The sequence below is a fragment of the Aotus nancymaae genome, unplaced genomic scaffold, assembly GCF_030222135.1.
Source record: "Aotus nancymaae isolate 86718 unplaced genomic scaffold, 86718_ANA_hifiasm-v0.15.2.pri h1tg000011l, whole genome shotgun sequence".
Lineage (NCBI taxonomy): Eukaryota > Metazoa > Chordata > Mammalia > Primates > Aotidae > Aotus > Aotus nancymaae.
In genome coordinates this window covers 14,082,197-14,107,716 of record NW_026988422.1, presented here as the reverse complement: position 1 = coordinate 14,107,716, position 25,520 = coordinate 14,082,197, and the positions used below count along the sequence as shown (strand labels likewise).

Below are 25,520 nucleotides of genomic sequence, written 5' to 3'. Positions count from 1 at the left end.
AAGAAAAACCCTTTAAAAAAATCAATGAATCTAGGAGCTGGTTTTTTGGAAAAGAATACCAAAATAGATAGACTGCTAGCCAGACTAATAAAGAATAAAAGAGAGAAGGACCAAACAGATACAATAAAAAATGATAAAGGTAATATTACCACTAATCTCACAGAAATACAAACTATCATCAGAGAACACTATAAACAACTCTAGGCAGATAAACTAGAAAATCTAGAAAAAAATGGATAAATTCCTGGACACATACACCCTCCCAAGACTAAACCAGGAAGAAGTTGAATCCCTGAATAGACCAATAACAAGTTCTGAAATTGAGACAGTAATTAATAGTCTACCAGCCAAAAACAAGCTTAGGACCAGACAGATTCACAGCCAAATACTACCAGAGGTACAAAGAGGGGCTGGTACCATGCCTTCTAAAGCTATTCCAAACAATAGAAAAAGAGGGACTCCTCCCTAACTCATTTTATGAGGCCAGCATCATCTTGATACCAAAATGACAGAGACACAACAAAAAAGAAAATTTCGAGCCAATATCTCTGATGAACATCAATGTGAAAATCCTCAATAAAATACTGGCAAATTGAATCCAGCAGCACATCAAAAAGCTTATCCACCACAATTAAGTTGGGTTCATACCTGGGATGAAAGGCTGGTTCAACATATGCAAATCAAGAAATGTAATGCATCACATAAACAGAACCAAAGACAAAAATCACATGATTATCTCAATAGATGCAGAAAAGGCCTTTGATAAAATTCAACACCCCTTCATGCTACAAAATCTCAATAAACTAGGTATTGATGGAATGTATCTCAAAATAATAAGAGCTGTTTATGACAAACCCACAGCCAATATCACACTGAATGGGCAAAATCTGGAAGCCTTCCCTTTGAAAACTGGCACAAGACAAGGATGCTCTCTGTCACCACTTCTATTCAACATAGTATTGGAAGTTCTGGCCAGGGCACTCAGGCAAGATAAACAATACAGAGTATTCAAATAAGAAGAGAGGAAGTTAAATTGTCTCTGTTTCCAGATGACATGATTGTATATTTAGAAAACTTCATCTTCTCAGCCCCAAATCTCCTTAAGCTGATAAGCAACTTCAGCAAAGTCTCAGGATACACAATCAATGTGCAAAAATCACAAGCATTCCTATACACCAATAATAGACAAATAGAGAGCCAAATCATGAGTGAACTCACATTCACAATTGCTACAAAGAGAATAAACTACCTAGAAATACAACTTACAAGGGATGTGAAGGACCTCTTCAAGGAGAACTAAAAACCACTGATTAAGGAAATAATGAGGACACAAACAAATGGAAAAACATTCCATGCTCATGGATAGGAAGAATCAATATCAGGAAAATGACCACATTGCCCAAAGTAATGTATAGATTCAGTGCTATCCCCATCAAGCTACTATTGACTTTCTTCACGGAACTAGAAAAAACTACTTTAAATTTCACATAGAACCAAAAAAGAGCCCACAGAGCCAAGAGAATCCTAAGCAAAAAGAATAAAGCTGGAGGAGGCATCATGCTACCTGATTTCAAACTATAGTACAATGCTACAGTAACCAAAACAGCATGGCACTGGTACCAAAACAGACAGATGGACCAATGGAACAGAACAGAGGCCTCTGAAATAATGCCGTACATTTACAACCATCTGATCTTTGACAAACCTAAAAAAACAAGCAATGGGGAAAGGATTACATATTTAATAAATAGTGTTGGGAAAACTGGCTAGCCATATGCAGAAAACTGAAACTGGACCCCTTCCTTATATCTTATACAAAAATTAACTCAAGATGGATTAAAGACTTAAAGGTAAGATCTAAAACATAAAACCCTAGAAGAAAACCAATGCAATACCATTCAGAACATAGGCATGGCCAAAGACTTCATGACTAAAACACCAAAAGCAATGGTAACAAAAGCTAAAATTGACAAATGGGATGTAATTAAACTAATGAGCTTCTGCATAGCAAAAGAAACTCATCAGAGTGAGCAGGCCACCCACTGAATAGGAGAACATTTTTGCAATCTATCCATTTGACAAAGGGCTAATATTCAGAATCTACAAGGAACTTAAACAAATTTATAAGAAAAAGACAAACAACCCCATCAAAAAGTGGGTGAAGGATATGAACAGACACTTCTCAAAAGAAGACATTGATTTGGCCAACAAACATATTAAAAAAAAGCTCATCATCACTGGTCATTAGAGAAATGCAAATCAAAACCACAATGAGATACCATCTCATGCCAGTTAGACTGGTGATTATTAAAAAGTCAGAAAACAACAGCTGCTGGAGAGGGTGTGGAGAAATAGGAACACTTTTACACTGTTTGTGGGAATGTAAATTAGTTCAACCATTGTGGAAGACAGTGTGGTGATTTCCCAAGGATCTAGAACCAGAAATATCATTTGACCCAGCAATCTTATTACTGGGTATATACCCAAAGGATTATAAATCATTCTACTGTAAAGACACATGCACTCATATGTTTATTGCAGCACTGTTCACAATAACAAAGACTTGGAACAAACCCAAATGCCCATCGATGATAGACTGGATAAAGAACATGTGGCACATATACACTATGGAATATACACTATGGAATACTATGCAGCCATACAAAAGGATGAGTTCATGTCATTTGCAGGGACATGGATGAAGCTGGAAACCATCATTCTCAGCAAACTAACTCAGGAACAGAAAACCAAATATTGCATGTTCTCACTCATAAGTGGGAGTTGAACAATGAGAACATGGACACAGGGAGGGGAACATCACACACTGGGGCCTGTAGAGGGGTGGGGGCTAGGGGAGGAATAGCATTATGAGAAATACCTAATGTAGATGATGGGTCGATGGGTGGAGCAAACCACCATGGCATGTGTGTACCTATGTAACAAACATGCACATTCTGCACATGTATCCCAGAACTTAAAATATAATTTTTAAAAAGCTACTGAGGAAATAAGATTGATGTATGATTATTCTGTGAATATTATTCAGCATAGGAATGGTTTCAAAAGGGTCTTTACTAAACCCAGCTATATTATATATCTTATAAAGAGAAAAAATCTGAATAAAAATCTTTGTAATCAAAAAAAAAATTAAGCTGTGAAGCCATTTGTTTCTGGACTTTTCTGTTTGGGGAGACTTTTCATTACTAATTCAATCTCATTACTCATTATTGGAATGCTCAGGTTTCCCATTTCTTTTTTGTTTAAAGTTGGTTGGTTGTCTGTATCCAGGAATTTATCAGTTTCCTCTAATCTTTTTAATTTATTTGTGTGTAGTTGTTCATAATAGTTTCTAATGATCATTTGTATTTATGTGGTCTCAGTGATTATGTCTCCTTTTTGTTTCTGATTTTATTAATTTGTTTTTTCTCCATTTTTCCTTGTTCACTTAGCTAATGGGTTGTGAAGTTTGTTAATCTTTTTACAAACCCATAGCTCATATCATACTGAATGGGCAAAAGCTGGAAGCATTCCTTTTGAAAACCAGCACAAGGCAAGGATGTCCTCTCTCACCACTTCTATTTAACATAGTATTGGAAGTTGCTAACAAAAGAAAGGAACAAAAAAATTCTGATAAAAATAGAGGAGGTCAAATTATCTTTGTTTGCAGATGACATGATTCTATATTTAGAAAACCCCATCATCTCAGCCCAAAAGCTTCTTAACCTGGTAAGTAATAACTTCTGCAAAGTTTCAGGATACAAAAATCAATGTGCAAAAATTGCTAGTATTCCTACATACCAACAACAGACAAGAGCCAAATCACAAATGAACTCCCATTCACAATTGCCACAAAAAAAATAAAATATTTAGGAATACAGCTAATAAGGAAGTGAAAGACCTCTTTAAGGAGAACCATAAACCACTGCTCAAAGAAATCATAGATTACACAAACAATGAAAAAACAATTCCATGCTTATGAATAGGAAGAATCAATATTGTGAAAATGGCCATATTGCTCAAATTCCCATTAAACTATAATTGACATTCTTCACAGAATTAGAAAAAACTATCTTAAAATTCATATGGAACCAAAACAGAACCCAAATAGCCAAGGTAATCCTAAGCAAAAATAACAAAGCTGGAGGCACCACACTACCTGACTTCAAACTATACTGTAGGGCTACCGTAACCCAAACAGCATGGTAGTTGTAAAGGACAGATACATAGACCAATGGAACAAAATAGAGAACCCAGAAACAACACTGCACACCTACAACCATCTGATCTTTGGCAAACCTGACAAAAACAAGCAATGGGGAAAGGATTCCCTATTTAATAAATGGTGCTGGGACAGCTGGCTAGCCCTCTACAGAAAACTGAAAGTAAACCCCTTCTGATATGGTTTGGCTGTGTCACCACCCAAGTCTCATCTTGAATTTATTTTCTATAATCTCCATGTGTCGTGAGAGGAACCTGGTGGGAGGTAATTTAATCATGGGGGTGGTTACCCTCATGCTGTTCTCATGATAGTGAGTGAATTCTTTTTTTTTTTAAGATGGAGTCTTACTCTGTTACCCAGGCTAGAGTGCAGAGGCATGATCTTGGCTCATTGCAACCTCCACCTCCCAGGTTCAAGCAATTCTCCTGCCTCAGCCTCCCAAGTAGCTGGGATTACAGATGTCTGCCACCATGCCTAGCTAATTTTTGTATTTTTAGAAAAGATGAGATTTCACCATATTGGCCAGGCTGGTCTCAAACTCTTGACCTCAGTTGATGCGCCCTCCTCGGCATGAGCCACCATGCCTGACTGGGCCTTTATTTTTAATCCACTTGGCTGGTCTAAATCTTTTAATTGGGAAATTGAATCAATTTACATTCAAGGTTGTTTGATAGATGAGAACTTACATCTGTCATTTGAATTTTTTTTTTCTGTTGTTGACTGTCTCTCCTTTATTTCTGAAGGGTAGTTTTGCTGGACATAATATTGACTGACAGTTATTTTCTTTCAGTATTTTGAACACATCATTCAATTTTCTCTTGGCCTGTAAGGTTTCTGATGAGAAATCTGCTATCAGTATAATGGGGATTCCCTTATATTTGGCTTGATGCTTTTCTCTTGTTGGTTTTATAATTCATCCTTTGTCTTCGACTTTTGATAATTTGACTATAATGTCCCTTAGTCCCTTAGAGAGGATGTATTTGGGTTGAATCTATTTGGAGAATTTTGTACTTCCTGGATTTGGATATCTCTCTCTCTCCCAAAACTTGTAAAATTTTTTGCTATTATTTTATTAAATGTGTTTCCTATGCCTTTTTCTTTCTTTTCTCCTTCCAGAATTTTATAATGTGAACGTTTTTTGCTTACTGGTGTCTCATAAATTCTGTAAACTTTTTTTTTTATTATTTTTTTTCCTTTTAAATCCTCATGTATTAGTTTAAAAGACCTGTCTTCAAGTTCAGAAATCCTTTCTTCTAATTTTTCCATACTGTTATTGAAAAATTGTTATATTTCATTCATTTACTTTTTCAGCTCTAAAATTTGTCTGGTTCTTTTTTTATGATAGCTATCTCTTTGTTGACTTTTCCATTTAAATCACAAATTGTTTTCCTGATTTTATTTGTTTATCTATATTCTTCTTTATCTGAGTTTCCTTTAGATTATTATTTTGAATTCTTCTTCTGCCATTTCATATATTGCCTTATAATTGGTTCTGTTATTGGAGAATTACTGTGTTCCTTTGTGGGGTCTATCATATTTTCTTGCTTTTTCATGTTTGTTTTTCTATGTTGATACTTACACATCTGGTGCAATTGTTGCCTTTTCTAATTTTATGGTATAGGCTCCTTAGGAGAAAACTTATTCATATATAATCCATTTTAGTGATGTTTGCAAATGTTCCTGTGACCTAGGTGGTGAGAGTTTGTGGCAGCAGTGGCACAGCTTTGCTGGGAGTTGGTTTGCCAGTCTGTTTTCCAGGTCATGGGTGCTTGCATACACATGGTGGGTTACTCAACCTGGCATCTAGCTTGCTGGGTTTGGGATTATGGGGCTGTTTCCCCAGCCAGGGGCACAAGCACATGGTTGCTTGGCTATCCTCAGGGCATGTCTTCCAGGGGTGGACCCACTGGGCTTTCTTAGGTTCTGGAGTGGGTGGGCAGCCACTCAGCCAGTCTGGGGGCATGTCTGCTGGGAGTGGGAACACAAGGTTATTTCTCAGGCCCTGGGCACAGTTCCCCAGCTGTTCAGCTGGTCTGTACGTATGTCCACCAGGTGGGAAGATGGGGTGCCAGAGGCAGGGTGCTTTTATGCTTCCCTCCTGAGCTTCTGATGACCACAGGCACCTCTCCACTCCTTTGCTGCACTCCTGCACTCTCCCTTTGATACTCCAGTATAATCTTAGCCATCTATTCATTGCTTGGTCCTTTCTTGTGGAGGAGATGTGCACCAGGGGCCTCAGTCAGCCATCTTGGTGACATTTGCTTCTGCTATATTTTTTCCTTTGTACTCTAATAAGTAGAAAAAAATGAGAAATGGACAGAGATGGATGGACCCTTCTCAGTTTGGCTTCGAAAATTCTTGAGAAAGGGCAATGCTGTATTCACCTGGGGGGGGTGCCCAACATTGGACCAAATAACTTTGATTGAGAAGTGGTAGCTGAAGGAAGGGATATATCTGGACCAGCTCACGTGAGCTGCTCACATGGACCAATCTTCCTGGCTGGAGAAGAAGGATGCGGTAGACGCAGGCTTACCATTTTCAAAATAGTTCAAACCAAAGTGTATCATAAAGGAGAATTATTGATTAACCACTTATAATTTTCAAGATATTAACATATTTGATAACATGACTTCTAACTTCTGTTTTACAATGATTTCTTTCCTTTTTTTAAAAAATCAAATCAATGGTATTGCATGTTTTACAATGATTTCTGTGTAATTTTAATTATGGTTAACTGATTGCCTATCATGTTGAATAAGACTTTGTGAAGAAATGCTGGCTTCCACTCTAAGTACATAAAATTGATTTCATTTATTCTTCTCTAAATATTTTCTAGCCTCAAGCAGTTCATGTATGGATGGAACACAGATTACACAGAACAATTCAGCATTTCCCACAGAAGGTAATATGCTTCCTTAGTCATGGCCAGCACTGAGGGATGGAAAGTTGAGCTTTCTTAGAAATATTAGCTGATGGCCTGACTGGAAGCCAGCCTTATGACTACTTGAAGAATGTGGTGATCTGAGTACTGTGATATGAAGGATCCTGAATGACCCAACCTCTAGCTGTTCTCCAAACAAGCCTCTAAAGCTTTGCTAAGGTGGAGTGGTGGAAGAAGCAGGGATTTAACTACCTCTCAGATCTATGTTAAAGTACTATCTCTTTCTTCATCTAGTTATGTATTTATTAATTTGCTGTGAAATGCAAGGGCTGGAGTACAAACCACATAAGAGACAGGTGACACCAAAACAGGACAGGAGAGATATTAAATACAGGGTTTAGCAAAAACATCCTTCATCCACATAAAGGTTTGCCCCTTTATAGCTGATTCTGCTGATGCTATAGTGATGAAATCACTGACACTCACCGTTGTTACAGGTGAGTAGTGACAGATACTTTAGATGACTAATTACCTCTCACTAAGCCCTTACTAAGTCACCAACTTGTTGATTTATGGGATGTGCGAGGTTCTATTTTGGAAGATGCTTGTAGGATGCAGGGCGTAATTTTTCCTTTAAATGATGGACAGGGATCAACTTACGCATATAGTGTTGATAATTGGATTGGGTATACAGAAATAAAATCTGTGAGTTAAGTTCACAGCCGAATTATCTGATAGTGTATGTGTGACTAAATAGGAATGAAAACTCATCCAAAAGCTATATTTGATAATTTCATGGATTTGCAATATTTTTTTTTATAAAAAATGCCTAAAGGGAAATAAATCTTTCTTAAAAATTATATATCACACTACACTTTCACAAGAAATAAATATTTCTAAGCATCTCATCAGTAGGAATTATCATTTTTCATTTTTATGGGATGGCTCAACTGGTGAAATAAGTGGTTTTTTTTTTTTAAAGATCTGTGGATTTTACTGACTTTGTGATTCTTTAAATGAAAAATGAACTAATGAACTTAATAAAATTTCTAGCTAGTTCAACCCAAATGCCATGTTAGTTACTTTAAAAGAAAGAACTATATATGAATACTTACCATATTTATGTTTGTCTGAAACAAAAACCTTAGAGATAGACTTTTTTGTGCTCACCAGAGCTGAGGAGGAGACAACCACATCACTAATTTTTCCATTTTCTTTTCCTGTGGCACATAAATTGTATGATAAAGACAATAGTCTCCACCACCTAAAGATTAGATGTAGGACATTGCCTTTGTTGTTTAATTTACAATTCTCTTTGTTCCTAGATATTAAAACTTCTGAGTGAATATCAAAATACTTTATAAAATGTATTATACTTCTAGTAATACATAATACAGGAGAAAATTGGTTAATCTCTGGATTGAGTTCAACATATTATTTATATTTTGTGAATTTTAATTTTTTATGAGTCTAATATTTTGGAATAACATCACCAGCAAAGTTATGTTCTAGTGTAACTTCATGTAATATCTTAATAAATGTAACACATGAAATTCTTTATTTTCTTTTATTGTTTTCCTTTCATGCATGTGTCTAGTTAATACTTCATGGCCTATACTGATGGGTGAAAATGCTGTGCTTTGTTGCCCTCCTATCGCATTAAAATATTTGATCATAATAACATGGGAAATAATCCTGAGAGGCCAGCCTTTCTGTAAAAAAGCCTACAAGAAAGAAACAAATGAGACCAAGGAAACCAACTGTACCGATGAGAGAATAACCTGGGTCTCTAGACCTGATCAGAATCCTGCCCTTCAGATTCGTCCAGTGGTCATCACTCATGACGGGTATTACAGATGCATAATGGGAACACCTGATGGGAATTTCCATCGTGGATATCACCTCCAAGTGTTAGGTAAGGAGCATCATATATTGTGGTATTTCACATCACCAGATCTGTGAGTGAAGCAAGTGTCTCTCTGAATTCCATATGCTTTATGTGAAAACCGAAGCATTTTTTTCCCTTTCCTCTCTGCAGTTACTCCTGAAGTGACCCTGTTTCAAAGCAGGAATGGAGCTGTAGTATGCAAGGCAGTTGCAGGGAAGCCAGCTGCACAGATCTCCTGGATCCCAGAGGGGGATTGTGTCACTGAGCAAGAATACTTGGGCAATGGCACAGTGACTGTTAAGAGTACATGCCACTGGGAGGGCCACGATGTGTCTACCGTGACCTGCCGTGTCTCCCATTTGACTGGCAACAAGAGTCTGGACATAGAGCTACTTCCAGGTCAGTAATGGTTTTAGTTTTGACTTTTTCCCATTGTTTTAAAGGAGTTATATTAGGAAAAAAAAAAAAGAGGTGTGCAAATAGATTTTGTTCAAGGATGCTCTCTCCACTGTTCGTTTTTATCTCTTCCCTGACCAAAATAAAGAGATGTGTTTCAGAGAATAGTCCAAGCATTTGTTGTAAAAAGCCCTTTTTCAGAATGCGATTTAATTCTATGATTAATGTTCACTTCTATGCTAGTAGTTAATTGGCATGAGTATTCTTTTAAAAATAATACTTATGGTTTACTGAAAAATAAAGTATACTTTAAAGCACATAATTATGGTTTTATTAGAAGAATACATTCACTCATAAGTTGTTTTTATGAATTTTTAGTTTGGTGTAATTTTATTTTACAGGCTTTTCATCACTGAATTTCTTAAATGTCTTATAATAACATTATGATTCAGTTCATTACTGTTTATTTACTCTGCTCTCATCCTACTCTCATTTCTTGTTATTTTAAAATGATTAAATATCAACAAACATATTGACAGTGCAATTGTTCCGTAAGGCTTCATGAAAACCATTAGCCCTACCCCTGTCTTTCCAACCCAACTGCCGTCTCCATTAAACTCCCCAGAGGTAGGTACTTTCAGATTTTCCAGTGTTTCTTCTAGTAATTGGTGCCATTTTTAGGTAATGTGCACATACTGCTATTTCTTACTGTATCAAATTTAGACATTATGTAATCACAACTTCTTATGGTAGATGAGGATTTCACATTACCTTCTTTATTTCCTTCAAACTTCAATTGAGGTAATGCAATTGTTGACTTAATAGCCTATGTTCCCATTAAACTGAATATTTAAGTACTGTTAAGTGCTGAATCAAGAAATACACTCATGCTTTCCCTTTTGAATGACACTTTTTTGGACTTTATTATTGCTTTACCTGTTTTGTTTCCTTAAGAATGTAGGTACCTGTTGTAAACTATCACTAAGCCTACTGACAAAAGTAGAGAACCCTTTAGGGTTTATTAGGTAAGCTGTTAGTTCTATTTTTTCTCAGTCATTCCTTCTTGAATTTTTCTATGTGCTTGGTCTAATCTCCCGATTGGCCTCTAGACCTGCTGTACAGCTATTGTCTTGGACATTCTCATTGCCTCAATCCTCTTCTTAGCCTGTATCTATGTAATCTGAGTTTCTTTTGTCTTCCACACATTTAACTCTTTCCTTCATATAGGAGACTTTTCTTAACTCTTTGGTAGTCCTTGGGTATGGATCATTTTGAAATGAGTACTAATGAACTAATTGGAAGCTCTACTAGTTAATGGTTGTGTTTGCCAACCAGTTAGCTTCAGTACAGTGAAAAGGAGCTACGTGATTTTTTAATAATTAGCAGATTTGTTATATATCTGAAGGCCTTTTCTCTGGGGTTGTTCAGGCTCTGCAGAAATTAACTCAGCAGTCTCTGGCCTTGGAGAGATACGCCTACCAGTGTTTGGGAAGGGAGAGAACAGTGTGTGTGTGTGTGTGTGTGTGTGTGTGAGCGTGCATGTGAGTGCGGCACTGTTGAGAATCAGACTTTCCTTTATACCTGTATTCATTCTGGTATGTTATTCTCACCCTCCCTGATGTCTGGATCCTTGACTTTGGAGTCTCTCCAGGCCATCTTCTCTAGGCCAATCTGCCAATCTCCCCTTTTTCTGCCGGTTGGGAAAGGTGTGAGACATAAGATGGGGCAGGAGATGTGGCAACCTGCCTGTTCTCAAGACAAACTTTCAGAGAAGCTCTGAACTTTTAGCCCCACTCTTCACCCCTCCACATACTCCTTTTTCTACATTTGGTGCTTCCTACTCTAGAGGCTTCCTGGAGTTTCTGTGTTTACTAAAGTTTTTATTTATTCTATGTTGTAAATCATTAGCCAGTTTTCTATTCATTTCTTACTTAAAAACAGTGTGAAATCTTTCATCTGTTCTTGTCTTCATCCCTCTTAACTCTGTCTTTGCAGATCTACACTAAAAAAATCTTTTTACTAACACTTTACTAAGTTTTAATGAGGGAGAAGAGAAAAATCTCATGTGTTGAAACCACCATTTTTAAATATCTATTATTTAAGTCATATTTTTTTTTAGTAGTATTCACTGAAAAGATCAGTTGTGCCTTGGTTATGTATGAAATCTCACCATTTCATATTACAATATGATGTCAGATTTATAGTGTCTCAGAACTGAAGGGAACTTCTTGTTCAAATTCCTATGTAGTGCAAGGATGTCCCTGATGTCTTCCTTGCACTGTGGATCTTCAGCCTCTCTAGTACACATTCAATGAGAGAGAGCTTAGTGGTTGGAAAGCAAGGTTTTTTTAAAATGTTGTTTTAAACAGTGAAACCAAACATTCCATTTTCATATAACATATGGAGAAATTCAATATTTAAAAACATCAACTTTGGAAGGAAAGTGGGAGGACCGGACACCAGCCTGCTTAGTTTCCACTTCATATACTTCTGCTGCCCCTGAGCCATATTCACACAACACCAGAAGCATAGTTTGCAAATCATTGCCTCTCAAGTTGGCAATTCCTTTGTTGACTTGCATGCTTGTCAGAGTTTTGTATTGCTGCCGGCAGCTAATAAATAGACTGCTATGTATTCATTTTAGTTTCAATGCCCTGGCAGAAAGATGATTGCAGAATTAGGGTTACTTTTCCAAGTACCTTCCTTATAATTGCCTATTTATTAATAAATGCCATTACTGCCCATTTATGAATGTTGGAGGGAAGAAACACTCTGCTGTAAAAGAGTGGTAGGAATTCACCACTCATGAATCTTTATAGCAACAAAATCCTAATATAAGGTGATGTCTTGCTGAAAACTGTGGATTCTGCATTGAAAAAGGAATTTAAATAATTCTCAAACTATTAATGGGTTAGAAGTATTGAAAATGAAACTACAGATATGAATTTCATGTAATGTGAGACATTATTGAGCCATCTATATCTATAGACATGGATATAAATATAGATATTTTTAGTAGACATTAATTTTTAGAGCAGTTTTAGGTTCACAGCAAAACTGAGTGAAAAGTACAGAAATTTCTCATATAACCCCTGCCCTTGCCCATGCCCACCTCCCCCACCTACAGGTATCCTGCACCACAGTGTTACATTTATTAGAATTGTTGAACCTCCATTGATACAACATTACCACCCGAAGTCCATACTTTAGAGTTCACTCTTGGTGTTATACATTGTATGCATTTGGACAAATGTGTAATGACATGTATCCACCAGTATAGTATTATTATTGTCCTACAAAATCCTCCTTGCTCTTCCTATTCCTCCCTCCTTCCTCACCACCAGACAATCAATGATTTATTGACTATTCCCCTAGTTTTGTCTTTCCATGTCTTAAAATTGGAATCATACAATATGTAATCTTTCCAGATTGACATGTTTCACTTAGTAATATACATTTAAAATTCCTCCATGTCTTTTTATGGTTTGATAGCTCATTTCTTTTTAACACTGAATAATAAGATAGTACATTATTTGGATTGTACCACATTTGAACCCTATATTTTTCTGTTTGTAGTTGCAGGTGCCAAAAAATCAGCAAAATTATACATTCCATATATCATCCTTCCTATTATTATTTTGATCATCGTGGGATTCATTTTGTTATTGAAAATCAGTGGCTGCAGGTATTGACTGATGATTTTTCTTTTTCAGCTTAATTAGGCTAGAAAAGACTCAGAAATACGGAATTGATTGGGGAATATTAGGATGTTAACAGCAAATTTCTCATAATCAAATCTTAAGAGTATTAGACTTGGACTACTTTGAATGATGAGAGAGATTTTGCAAGGTTGCTTTTACATAGAAGCCTGGAAAATTAGACCATTTAGGGCTGGATCTTGGGAGAGAAAGTGCATGTTAATTTTTACATTTGAGTAAATAATTAGAATTTCTTCATGTACCAAAAGAAGAGTTGTTACATGCATTCAATTGCATCAAGCTTATATTGCAAAATTTCATTTCCTTTTTCAAAATCCAGAATACTCTTGCTTGGGGTTATTAATCACGAGCAGTATTCTTCACTCATTTCTAGTAGTTTCTTTCCGATTTACTATGGCTTCTATCAAAAATAACCACAATTGTCAATAGTGTACTGTCTTATTTTTCCCATTTTCAATCTAAACAATGATGTTTCCTCCATTCACTTCAGTTTATTTTATTTTTATAGAAAATATAAATGGAATAAAACAGAAGCTACTCCAGTTGTTGAGGAGGTAAGATAAAAAAGAATACTTACAAACTTAAGCCAATAGTCTGAAAATCTAGCAACTTAATTTGTAGTTTGTGTCAATATTAGTGTTTCAGTTGAAAAACAAACAATTCTGATTTACAATGCTTATATGTGTGATTACTTTGTTAATTATCTGTTAAATGCCATTTATACATCAGTCTTGATCCACATTTTCACTTCATGAACTATATCCTAACACACATGATGTTTGCCTCCTTTGGACTCTAATCTTTGGAGAAACTGAATTGGTGTTTATTTTCACCAATTTAGGGCAGGATCTTGGGAGAGAAAGTGCATGTTAATTTTTACATTTGGGTAAATAATTACAATTCCTTCATGTACCAAAGAAGAGTTGTTATACGCAATCAATGAAATGCTTTCTAAGGCATCTCTAATTGATGACCTTTCCTCTTCAACACTATCAACATTTCTCTCTTACACAAACTTAAAACATATCCTGCTCCTTAATCTCTTATTATAAGTAGCTTACTAAGTTTCCAAAGCTCTCCTTTGGAATACTTCTCATATCGCTTCATTCATCTCCATTCCTACTTTCATAGAGCCATTGTCTCCATACAGAGACTTGTGTAATTGATAAATACTTTTTGATAAAATGTTAGAACAAAGCCTGCTCTTATGTTTATATAAGCCCAGAAACACAATTATAAGCACTCTGGAGCACCTGTTAGAAATAGAACTATGGGTTACTGCTACAAAAATACAGATAGTTTCTATAATGATTATTTTGAGTTGATTTTAACTTTGAGTTCTTTCTTAGGATGAAATGCAGCCCTATGCAAGCTACACAGTGAAAAACAATCCGCTCTATGATACTACAAACAAGGTGAAGGTTATCTCAGGCATTACAAAGTGAAGTTGGCACAAACCTCCATGCTTTATAATTTGTTGGACTCTTGCACCAAACAACAACAACAAACAAGATACATTATAATTACTGTCTGATTTTCTTACATTCCAGAATGAAGACTTATATTGAAATTAGGTTTTCCAAGGTTCTTAGAAGACATTTTAATGAATTTTCATTTATACCCTTGTATAATAGGAATTTTAGATTCTTAGCCACCAGCTAGTTCTCTGAAGAACTGATATTATTACAAAGAAAATACATGCTCATGACCAGATATTCCAATTTTGCAGGACGGCAAATAATGAAAACCAAATTTCCTCCAGAAATAACTGAAGAAGGAACAATCATGAACAGTTTCTTGTGTATCCTTTCAGAATATTTTTATGTATATATGACATGTCTATATGCCTATGGTATATGTGTCCATTTATATGTCTATTTACATATACATACAGATATCTTTGTCAAGGCACCAGTGGGAACAATACACTGCAATACTGTTCTATACATATGAAAACCAAATAAGTCTTAGAGATCATTTTATATCATGACAAGTGGAGCTACCTCATTCTTTTTAATGGCTATATAAAATTCCATTGTATAGTTATATCATTATTTAATTAAACAGAACTCTAATGATGGACATTTAGATTCTTTTAAGTTTTGTTTATTTCTTTTAAGTTTTGTTTGTGGTATAAACAACACCACATAGAATGTTTCTTGTGACTATGTCTCTTTGTTTTTGTTTGAGTATATCCGTAGGAAAATTTTCTTAAGTGGAATTGTCACGTCAAAGGGTTTATAAATTTTGCCATTGACATATATGTCAAATTGTGTCAAATACATATGTCAAATTCCCTCCAACATTGTTTAAATGTGCCTTTCTTTAAATTTCTATTTTAATATCTGTAAGATTCCTGCTTCTACGGTTGCCACTTTTTCTTTTTAATCAACCAGATTAAATATGATGTGAGATTATAATAAGAATTATACTATTTAATAAAAATGAATTTACATTTTTGGTCATGTTTGTATGAGAGTGAATGCACCTGTGAGAACATTAGCTTCTTCTGAACTCATTATATCTCTACAGAGGTGCTGATACTTGATGCCTAACAGTTTTGCAGATGTGCTACATTGGAATCGTGTATTTTTAGGGTGTACATTCTATTATGAGACATTTATTGAATAATGAATGTCTACTGACCATATCAGCAGCAAAATATGCACTATAGAGGACATGGGGCATTATTTATAAGATATGAGCTACATTACAAGAGAGTGGCCATGGGGTGGCATGTCCCTCCCCTCCATATTTCTGTAGAGCCAAATATTGGCAATGTGTAATCATTTTTAATATCATGAAATTATTTTTTAATTATAAAAATAAGTCTATTTGCTCCATAGAAGAAAAAAAATTAAAAGTTTTTTGTCATGATAGAAATTAAAACAAAATGTATTCATTCTTCAATCATGCCATCTGAGACTTTTAAGACAGCTATTTTCTCTTATATTTTTCTCCCTCTAGACATTTCAGTTACTATGGACTTTGATCCTTAAAAGGATTCTTAGTCTATTTTGGATGTAAAGCTAATCTAATGACACTTGGTAGCTGATATTTTGATCAAAAAATTTTGGCTTGGCTAAAAAACACAGTCCATTAGGTTTCTGCATATAAATATGACCAAGCAATGGTCATAACAAACATGATTACACTGTCCTTGAACTTTACTAATTCTTCATCCAACCCTGGTTGAGCTGAGCCTCATAGTTAGTTAGGTCCAAGACCATCTTTTTAAAAATTACTGATAAAGTAAGACAGTACTATACTTACCTCTTAACTACATAATGTCAAAACAGGCATGTTAAATGACATCATAGTAAAGACTTCACGACAATTTATGAAAGTTAAGTATTGTACAGAAAATAATTGTACTAAAATCTCAACTATGGGCTGGAACAAGCGTGAACATTAGAATCATATAAAAAATTATACATATTCTCCAAACCCGTGCTAGACCTGTCAAATTAGAAAATCTAGAGATTATACCTGGTAGGTCAGCAAGGTCATCCAGGAAGCAGAGGCTGAGATGGAGTTAGGTGCGATTACTTACATAGTCAATTACATTTTACAAATCTCATTTTATATGTCCCATTCACTGTGCTTTCTCCCCACCCCATTTTGTATCTTTTCCTTTGTTTTCTTGATTTGTCAATTTTCTCTCTGTCTCTGACTCTGTCTTTCAACATCTCCAGTTATGTGAAAGTTATTCATCATAATTATACATCTATTGAGTCTATGCTTCATTTGCAAACTTCTGAAAACAGCTTTACTGAGATATAATTGATATATTTAAGTGTACAGTTTGTTAAATATTGACATATTTAAAACGTACTGTTTGGTAAATGTTGACATAATTTTACATCTGTAAAGCCATCAGCATAATCAAGATAATAAACTTATCCATCATCCTCCAAAATTTTCTTGTTTCTTTGTGAGCCTGTCCCTACAATCTTCTTGTTCCTCTTCATCCCTCATTCCCAAGGCAATCTCTGATTTGCTTTCTGTAACTATGTATTAGTTTGCATTTTCTAGAATTTTCCATAAAGAGGATCATACAATAGATACTTTCTTTTTTTGGTTGGACTTTTTTTCTCATTATAATTATTTTGAGAAATATCTGCACATTGATACTTTATACTTTTGATTGCAAATGAATTTTATAACTAAAATTATAAACTAATATATAATATATAATAAATTATATATTATATAATGTATATATTATATGTTATTATATAATATATAAATTATATGTATTTTTTAATATATATCATTTTAATTGATTTATGTAATATATTTTTTATATATTAGTTTATAATTTTAGTTATAAAATTCAGTATTTGCAATAAAAAGTATAAAGTATCAATGTGTAGATATTTCTCAAAATAATTATGAGAAAAGAAGTCCAACCAAAAAAAAGAAGAAATACCCGTCATCTACATTAGGTATTTCTCGTAATGCTATTTCTCCCCTAGCTCCCCACCCCCAACAGGCCCTGGTGTGTGATGTTCTCCTCCCTGTGTCCATGTGTTCTCATTGTTCAACTCCCACTTATGAGTGAGAACATGTGGTGTTTGGTTGCCTGTTCCTGTGATAGTTTGCTGAGAAGAATGGTTGCCAGCTTCATCCATGTCCCTGCAAAGGACATGAATTCATCCTTTTGTATGGCTGCATAGTATTCCATGGTGTATATGTACCACATGTTCTTTATCCAGTCTATCATCGATGGGCATTTGGGTGGTTCCAAGTCTTTGCCATTGTGAACAGTGCTTCAATAAACACATGTGTGCATATGTTTATAGTAGAATGATTTATAATCCTCTGGGTACATACCCAGTAATGGGATTGCTGGGTCAAATGGTATTTCTGGTTCTAGATCCTTGAGGAATCACCACACTGTCTTCCACAATGGTTGAACTAATTTACACTCCCACCAACAGTGTAAAAGCATTCCTATTTCTCCACATCCTCTCCAGCATCTGTTGTTTCTTGACTTTATAATAATCACCATTCTAACCAGCGAGAAATTGTATCTCATTGTGGTTTTGATTTGCATTTCTCTAACAATCAGTGATGATGCGCATTTTTTTTGTTTCTTGGCCACATAAATGTCTTCTTTTGAGAAGTGTCTATTCATATCCTTTGCCCATCTTTTGATGGGGTGGTTTGTTTTTTTCTTGTAAATATGTTTAAGTTCCTTGTAGATTCTGGATGTTAGCCCTTTGTCAGATGGATAGATCGCAATATCTTTTTCCCATTCTGTAGGCTGCCACTCTGATGATAGTTTCTTTTGATGTGCAGAAGCTCTTTAGTTTAATTAGATCCCATTTGTCAATTTTGGCTTTTGTTGCCATCACTTTTAGTGTTTTCGTCATGAAAACACTAAAAGTCTTTGGCCGTGCCTATGTCCTGAGTGGTATTATCTAGGTTTTGTTCTAGAGTTTTATGGTTTTAGGTCTTACATATACACCTTTAATCCATCTTCAGTTAAATTTTGTATAAGATGTAAGGAAGGGGTCCAGCTGCAGTGTTCTCCATATGGCTACCCAGTTTTCCCAACACCATTTATTAAATAGAGAATCATTTCCCCATTGCTTGTTTTTGTCAGTTTTGTCACAGATCAGATGGTTGTAGATGTGTGGCATGATTTCTGAGGCCTCTGTTCTGATCCATTGATCTATAGCTCTGTTTTGGTACCAATATCATGCTGTTTTGATTACTGTAGCTTTGTAGTATAGTTTGAAGTCAGGTAGTGTGATGCTTCCAGCTTTTTTTTTCTCTTTTGAGATGGAGTCTCTTTCTGTCACTCAGGTTGGAGTACAGTGGTGCCATCTTAGCTCACTGCAACCTCTGCCTCCTGGGTTCAAGTGGTTCTCCTGCCTCAGCCTCCTGAGTATCTGGGAGTACAGGCATGTGCTGCCAGGCTCGGCTAATTTTTGTATTTTTAGTAGAGACGGGGTTTCACCATGTTGGCCAGGCTGGTCTTGAACTCCTGACCTTGTGATCCACCTGCCTTGGCCTCCCAAAGTGCTGGGATTATAGGTGTTAGCCATCTCACCCAGCCTCCTCCTGATTTGTTCTTTTTGCTTAGGATTGTCTTGGCTATATGGGCTCTTTTTCAGTTCCATACAAAATTTAAAGTAATTTTTTCTAATTCTCTGAAAAAAGTCAATAGTAGCTTGATGGGTATAGCACTGAATCTATAAATTACTTGGGCAGTATGGCGATTTTCATAATATTGATTCTTCCTATCCATGAGCATGGAATGTTTTTCCATTTGTTTGTGTCCTCTCTCATTTCCTTGAGCAGTGTTTTGTAGTTGTCCTTGAAGAGGTCCTTCACATCCCTTGCAAGTTGTATTTCTAGGTATTTTATTCTCTTTGTAAAAATTGTGAATGGGAGTTCACTCATGATTTGGCTGTTTGTCTATTATGGGCTTATAAGAATGCTTGTGATTTTTTTGCATTGATTTTGTATCCTGAGACTTTGCTGAAGTTGCTTATCAGCTTAAGGAGATTCGGAGCTGAGATGATGAGGTTTTCTTAATATACAACCATGTCATCTGCAAACAGAGACAATTAGCCTTCCTTTCTTCCTATATGAATATTCGATTTATCTTTCTCTTGCCTGATTGCCCTGGTCAGAACTTCCAATAACTATGTTGAATAGGAGTGGTGAGAGAGGACATCCTTGTCTTGTGCCAGTTTTCAAAGGGAATGCTTCCAGCTTTTGCCCATTCAGTGTGATACTGGCTGTGTGTTTGTCATAAACAGCTCTTATTATTTTAAGATACATTCCATCGATACCTAGTTTATTGAGATTTTCTAGAGTGAAGAGATGTTCAATTTTATCGAAGGCCTTTTCTGCATTTATTGAGATAATCATGTGGTTTTTGACAGTGGTAGTTTATGTGATGGATTACGTTTATTGATTTGTGTATGTTGAAGCAGCCTTGCGTCCCTCGGATGAAGACCAGTTGATTGTGGTGGATATGCTTTTTGATGTGCTGCTGGATTCGGTTTACCAGTATTTTATTGAGGATTTTCACCTTGATGTTCATCAGAGATATTGACCTGAAATTTTCTTTTTTTGTTGTGCCTCTCGTAGGTTTTGGTATCAGGATGATGCTGGCCTCATAAAACGAGTTAGGAGGGACTACCTCCTTTCTATTCTTTGGGATAGTTTCAGAAGGAATGGTACCAGCTCCTCTTTGTACCTCTGGTAGAATTCAGCTGGAATCTGTCTGGTCCTGGGCTTTTTTTTTGTTTGTTTTTTTGGTTGGTAGGCTATAATTAGTGCCTCAATTTTGGAATTTATTAGTCTATTATTCAGGGATTTGACTTCTTCCTGTTTTAGTCTTGGGAGCATGTATGTTTCCAGGAATTTATTTATTTCTTCTAGATTTTCTAGTTTATTTGCATACAGGTATTTACAAATGGTAGTTTGTGTTTCTGTGAGATCAGTGGTGATATCCCCTTTATCATTTTTTATTGTGTCCATTTCTTCTCTCTTTTCTTATTAGTCTGGCTAGTGGTCTATCTATTTTTTTGATATTTTCAAAAACCAGTTCTTGGATTCATTGATTTTTTTAAAGGGTTTTTCATGTCTCTGTCGCCTTTAGTTATTCTCTTTTTGGCTTGTGAATGTCCATTGCATTAGTCAGGGTTCTCTAGAGGTACAGAACTAATAGGATATATGTATATATCAAAGAGTTTATTAAGGAGAATTGACTCACATGGTCACAAGGTGAAGTCCCACAATAGACTGTCTGCAAGTTGAGGAGGTAGGAAGCCAGCAGTGGCTCAATCCAAGTCCAAAAGTCTCAAAAGTAGGGAATTCAACTGTGCAGGCTTCGGTCTGTGGCTGAAGGCCCGAGGGCCTCTGGCAAACCACTGGTGTAACTTCAAGAGTCCAAAGGCTGAAGAACCTGGAGTATGATGTTCAAGGGCAGGAAGCATCCAGCACAAGAGAAAGATGAAAGCCAGAAGACTTAGCAAGCCAGCTTATCTCACTTTCTTCTACCTGCTTTGTTCTAGCTGTGCTGGCAGCTGACTGGATGGTGCCCACCCACATTGGGGGTGGGTATTCCTCTGCCAGTCTACTGACTCAAATGTTAATCTCCTCTGACAACACCCTCACAGACACACCTGGAAACAATACTTTACCAGCTATTTAGGCATCCTTCAATCCAATCAAGTTGACACCTAATATTAACCATCATAGCCACCTTCATGTTCACATGACATTTCCCCTGTGTATATGTCTGTCTCCAAATTCCCCCTTTATATAAGGATTCTTATCATATTAGATTAGGGCCCACCCTAATGACTTCATTTTAACTTGATTATCCCTAAAGTGACCCTGTCTGAAGTATTAGGAGCTAGGACTTCAACGTGTAAATGTTAGGGGAACACAATTCAATCCATAACAAATGTATCATCTTTACATTTGTCGTAATTCATTATAGCAGCTAACACCTTTCTCCCAGCTATAAAATTACCATCACAGATCCCCTGTTTTATGTAAGAAGATCATCTCTATGACTATTGGTTTGGAGCAAATATTACTAAGAGTCACTTGAAGATTTTTGCATCTATCTTCATCAGGGATATTGGGCTGTAGTTTTCTTGTGGTATCTTGTTCTGATTTTGACATCAAGGTAATGCTGGCCTCATAAAATCAGTTTGGAAGTGTTCCTTCCTATTCAAGATTTTGAAGGAGTTTGAGAACAACTGGTATAAATTATCTGTTAGATGTTAGGTAGATTTTTCCAGTGAAGGCATCAGGCCCTGGGCCTTTCTCTGTTGGGAGTTTTCTGATTCTGACTTTAATCTTATTAGTTAAGTCTTTCTATTACTTTATGATTGAGTCTTGGTAGGTGGTATGTTTCTAAGAATGTATTCATTTCTTGTAGGTTATATAGCTTGCTGGCATAAAATTGTTCATAGTCTCCTATAATCTTTTTATTTCTATGGCAACAGTTGGAATGTTTCTCCTTTATTTCTGATTTTGTCTTTTCTTTTTTTCTTAGCCTAAAGGCTTGTGAATTTTATCTTTCAAAAAGCCAACCTCAGTTTCATTGATGTTTTTCTATTGTTATTCTATCTCTGTTTTGTTTATTTCTGCTCTAATCTTTATTATTTCCTTCTTCTGATAACTTTGGGTTTAATTCGTTATTATCATCCTGGTTCCTTGGGGTGTAGGGTTAGTTTTTTATTTGTGGTTTTTCTTCTTTTTAATGTAGGGATTCATTGCTATAAACTTCCCTTTCACTACTGTTTTTGCTGTATTTCAGGAGTTTTGGTATGTTGTATGTGTCAGGTGTTTTTTATATCCCCTTTTATTTTTTGACCCACTGATTGTCTGAAAATGCATTATTTAATTTCCATGTATTTATGAACTTTCATCAACATACAAAAATCAGTTGCATTTCTATATACTAATAACAAACTATCTGAAAAGAAAATGAGAAAAAATCCTATTTACAACAGCATCAAAAAATAAAATATAAATAAGCTTATCTAAGCAAGTGAAATACTTGTTCACTGAAAATTACAAAACATTGATGAAAAAAATTAATGCAGACAGAAACAAATGGAAAGACATTCTGTGTTCATGCATTGGAAGACTTAATATTGTTACCATGTTCATTCTACCGGCTATGATTTTCATGTTTGTGTCCCCTCCAAAACTCATGTTGAAACTTAATCTTCAATGCAACAGCATTAAGAGGAGGGGTCCTTCAGAAGTGATTAGGCTATGAAGGCTTCACCCTCATGAATGAACTACTGCCTTATTAAAGAGGTAGATAGGGGCAAGTTTGCCCACAACAAACCTACTCTGCAGAGGATGCATCAAGAAGGCATTGTTTTTGGAGTAGACTGTAGCACTCATCAGACACCTAATCTACTGGTGCCTTAATCTTGAACTTCTCAGCCTTCAGAACTGTGAGAAATAGATTTCTTTTGTTTGCAAATTACCCAATATGTGGTATTTTGTCATAGCTGTAAAATAGGCTAAGACACTACAAAGATCTACAGATTCAATTCAATCCTTATCAAAATTCCATGACACTTTTACAGAGATAGAAAATCAATTATAAAATTCATATGGAACCACAAAAGACCTTAAACAGCCAAGAATAAACATGGAGGCATTATACTTCCTTATATCAAAATATACTACAAAGCTACAGCAATTTTATTTTATATTTTGAGACGGAGTTTTGTTCTTGTTGCCCAGGCTGGAATGCAATGGCATGATCTCAGCTTACCACAATCTCTGCCTTCTGGGTTCAAGTAATTCTCCTGCCTCAGCCTCCTAGGTAGCTGGGATTACAGGCATGCACCACCATGCCCGGCTAATTTTGTATTTTTAGTAGAGACTGGGCTTCGTCATGTTGGCCAGGCTGGTCTCAAACTCCTGATCTCAGGTGATCCACCTGCCTTGGCCTTCCAAAGTGCTGTGATCACAGGCATGAGCCACCATGCCCAGCCAAAGTTAACAGCAATTAAAACAGTATGCTACTGGTATACAGACATATATAGACCAGTATAACAGAATAGAGACCCCAGAAATAAATTTATGCATATATGGTCAATTAATCTTCAACTAGGATTCCAAAAATACACAATAGGGACAGTCTCTTCAACAACTGATATTGGAGAAATTGAATATTCCTACACAAAAGAATAAAATTAGGCCTTTACCTTATAGCCCACACAAAAATCAACTCGAAATAGAGGGTGGGCAAGATATGGAGGATAGAACTGCTTTGTTCTTTCACTAAAAATCCCAATTTCACCTTCAAATGTGCGGAGGAATTATCTATTTGGAGACAAGAATCTGATCCTGGTGATAATTATATAGTCTAGAAAGTTAACAAAGGTGCACAGTTTCCTCCACCTTTTTCATACAAAATTATCACTAACCATTCCTTTTGTCTAGCCAAACTGAAACGAGTATGAACCACTGAAAGTAGGTGGGGCGAACACACAGGAAAATCCAAGGGCAGGATTATTGTGTGGTCAGGAAGATGTAAGGAGAATTTATGGGTAGAAAGTTCAGCATTCTCTATCTTTACCTTTGCAACCCACATAGCAATCATGAGTTTGCAGAAGAAAAGAGCATATCCTAAATCCCTTTAGCCAAAAAACAAACCGAACAAAGAGATGGAAAGAGATATTTGTAGATATTATGAAGGAGAAGAGGCTAATATGATCATTTAGGTGGAGAATTATTTGTATTATGGTCTTTTTGAGCATGTTACTTTTAAATACTTTCTGCCTCAGTGATTTCTGTGTTAAAGTGCATACCCCTTTTACTTCTTTCATAAACCACACAACAAAATACCAACAAATATACATAGACACACATACAAAATGCAATACAAAGTAAGGAAAATTACTTATGAAAAGATCTTTGTTTCTCTCCTGGTTCTTCTTCTACTGTATCATTAATTGATTTAGGATAAGTTTCTTAACCTGTTGGTGTAAGGCCGGTGCCTCCTTGGGAGCCGAATGGACACGCCCCTCTCTCTCCGCGCCTAAAAACGACGTCATCATTCTGAGCGCATTGCTCAGCATTTGCCCTCTCCACGCGGGCTCCCCCTTGCCCATTTCTGCATTTCAATCTCAGCCCTGCACCCGCCAGAAATTTTGAAAAGGCCCGCCAAGAACCTGCCCTATGGTAGCTCCCCCGTACGTCCTCGACCAGCCCCTCGTCCGTGCTTACTCCCTTCATACCCAGTGGAAATGCCCCCATTTTGCTCACCTCGCCCGTCCCCAGTCTTTTAATACCCAACAGAACTACCTTGTCTTTGTTTCCCCCATAGTCAATCAGTTACCTCTACTCCCTATAAAACCCCACACCCCAAGAAGAGAAGCGCGACTTCTTCGGCCCCTCCTGTTGGACCGTAGAACCTCGCCCAGGAGCTGATTAAATTTCTTTATTCCAATAACTGGCCTCAGTTGCCTCATTTAAATATCAGTTGCTTCGTTCAAACCTTACAGTTGGAATCTCTACTTCCTTATCTATAAAAAAATATGATTATACATCCCTCATAAGAACCATTTTGACAGTATCTGGGACATAGTTCAACCAATTACAATTGGATCTGAATCATGGGTCAAATATACACACTTCTCTTGAAATAAGTAAATGTATAAAAGCACAAAGCAGAGAATTCAGTCATCATCAGCTCAACTGTGCAAACAGGAAATGCTTCTTTTTAAGTTGCTCATGAGCCAGAAATACAACCATCTAAAAGAGCAGGGGATTTCTCATTAGTGCTAATGAAGCAGAGCAAGAGAATTAAAATACTACAACTGGGCCTATTATAAAGTAGAAGAAAACATGGAGACAAGGATAGGAAAAAAACAGAATAAACTCCCTTTGGAAGATGGCTTCAGCTTT

At 36.1% G+C, this 25,520-nt stretch overlaps 1 protein-coding gene across 3 annotated transcripts in view; it reads left to right on the top strand.

Moving 5' to 3' along the window:
* The window catches only part of LOC105725071 (cell surface glycoprotein CD200 receptor 1), a 59,477-nt gene extending 34,524 nt beyond the window's left edge, over nucleotides 1-24,953 (top strand). Inside the window, exons 3-10 of one of the 3 annotated variants that reach the window (XR_001109206.3) lie at nucleotides 7,056-7,121; nucleotides 8,698-9,015; nucleotides 9,139-9,387; nucleotides 12,961-13,069; nucleotides 13,612-13,657; nucleotides 14,453-14,518; nucleotides 14,833-14,904; nucleotides 24,603-24,953. Coding sequence is in view for 2 of the 3 variants with exons in the window: in XM_012464019.3 (XP_012319442.2) it covers nucleotides 7,056-7,121; nucleotides 8,698-9,015; nucleotides 9,139-9,387; nucleotides 12,961-13,069; nucleotides 13,612-13,657; nucleotides 14,453-14,548 (884 nt within the window). In the remaining variant the exon portion in view is untranslated. Of the gene's footprint in view, nucleotides 1-7,055; nucleotides 7,122-8,697; nucleotides 9,016-9,138; nucleotides 9,388-12,960; nucleotides 13,070-13,611; nucleotides 13,658-14,452; nucleotides 15,560-24,602 lie in introns of those variants that run through there. The other 2 variants (XM_012464020.3, XM_012464019.3) reach the window with 2 other exon arrangements.
* The last annotated feature ends 567 nt before the right edge of the window (nucleotides 24,954-25,520 follow it).